At 40.2% G+C, this 1,215-nt stretch overlaps 1 protein-coding gene across 1 annotated transcript; it reads right to left on the bottom strand.

Annotated features, from left to right (window-relative positions):
* LOC138909933 (uncharacterized) lies at positions 1-564 on the bottom strand. Its single transcript, XM_070201149.1, has one exon. The coding sequence runs from the start codon at positions 562-564 to the stop codon at positions 1-3; it is 564 nt and encodes a 187-aa protein (XP_070057250.1).
* Between the last annotated feature and the right edge of the window lie 651 nt (positions 565-1,215).

Here is a 1,215-nt window from a genome sequence, read left to right as displayed (position 1 = left end):
TCAAATTGATTTTAGAAACTCTAGGTACTTTTTCTTAAGTGTTCTGATATTGATCGGCTTTTCTGGAATGTACTTCTTTGAACCCAGTATCTTATTATAAGCTCGGAATGCCTTTTCATTAACAAAGTTCTTCTCCCAAGCAGCTCGGTCTATTGGTTCACCCTCATCTTCATCACTCATGTTGACATGTAGAAGCTCATTATCCGAATAGGACTCGGACTCAGATTTTGCAGTAATCTTCTGCTTTCCTTTATCATTCGCATCACTCTGTTTGGAGGCTTTTCTCTGGTTCGACACAGGTTCTCTTATCTCTATCCCTTTGCTTGGCGGATTTAATGATGTTGTTGTAATACCCTTCTTCATTGTCCTCCTGACTAATGGTTCCTCCTCTTCTTGCTCTGATTCAACAATTAACTGCCTAGTCTGTAGTTCCTTTTCTTTGTCAGTTCGCTTCTTTTTTTTCTGTGGATTTGGAGCACCTGTTGCCTTTCCGGTGGGCTTTTTGGGCGGTTGCTTGTTATTATCTTTGTCTTGTTGCTTGGACTGTTTGCTCGTTGCTGCCATTTCCCAGCCTCAGTACCTGCAATGCGAAGAACAGTGAAGTTCAGCTATAGAACATTAGCATAGAACAGTGAAGTTCAACTATGAATCAGGTGCAACATCTAGCACTTCCAATCATTTGCATAGTCGTGTCATTTATGACTGTATGAAAGTATAGCCCATGGCTTTCAGCAGGGATGTGATAACTCTTTTCAAGTTTACAAATAAGCACTTCGCGATATAGATATCATTATGCACAACATGATGTTTATCCGAGCAACGCTCACTAACCATGTTCAATTACACATAGCAGCTCACACAATTCAAATCGAGTAACACTTTACAATTCAAGACGTCTAGCATGTGCCGGATGTTCAATTCCCTTAGATAATCTTTCATAGGCTAAAAATATTCTGATAATCAAGACAAACGACCCTACATTCATTCACTAGCATATACCAGTGTTGCTCGGTTACTCAGACTTCACCGGCACCTAACTTTACCTCTCGGGCAATTCGTCGAACAGGTGATATGCAACAGTTGTGCCTAGTTTCTTCTATCAGTGGGGTACTTCGACTACCCTCCCAAAATTAACGAGATGAAGGGAATTATAGTTTATCATCTCGCAACCATTACAACTAACAGGAATGACATCCCCAAATTATAGTTGAATCA

The sequence above is a fragment of the Nicotiana tomentosiformis genome, chromosome 4 (genome assembly GCF_000390325.3).
Source record: "Nicotiana tomentosiformis chromosome 4, ASM39032v3, whole genome shotgun sequence".
Lineage (NCBI taxonomy): Eukaryota > Viridiplantae > Streptophyta > Magnoliopsida > Solanales > Solanaceae > Nicotiana > Nicotiana tomentosiformis.
The sequence above is the reverse complement of the archived record's forward strand: the minus strand, read 5'-3'. Positions and strand labels throughout refer to the sequence as shown.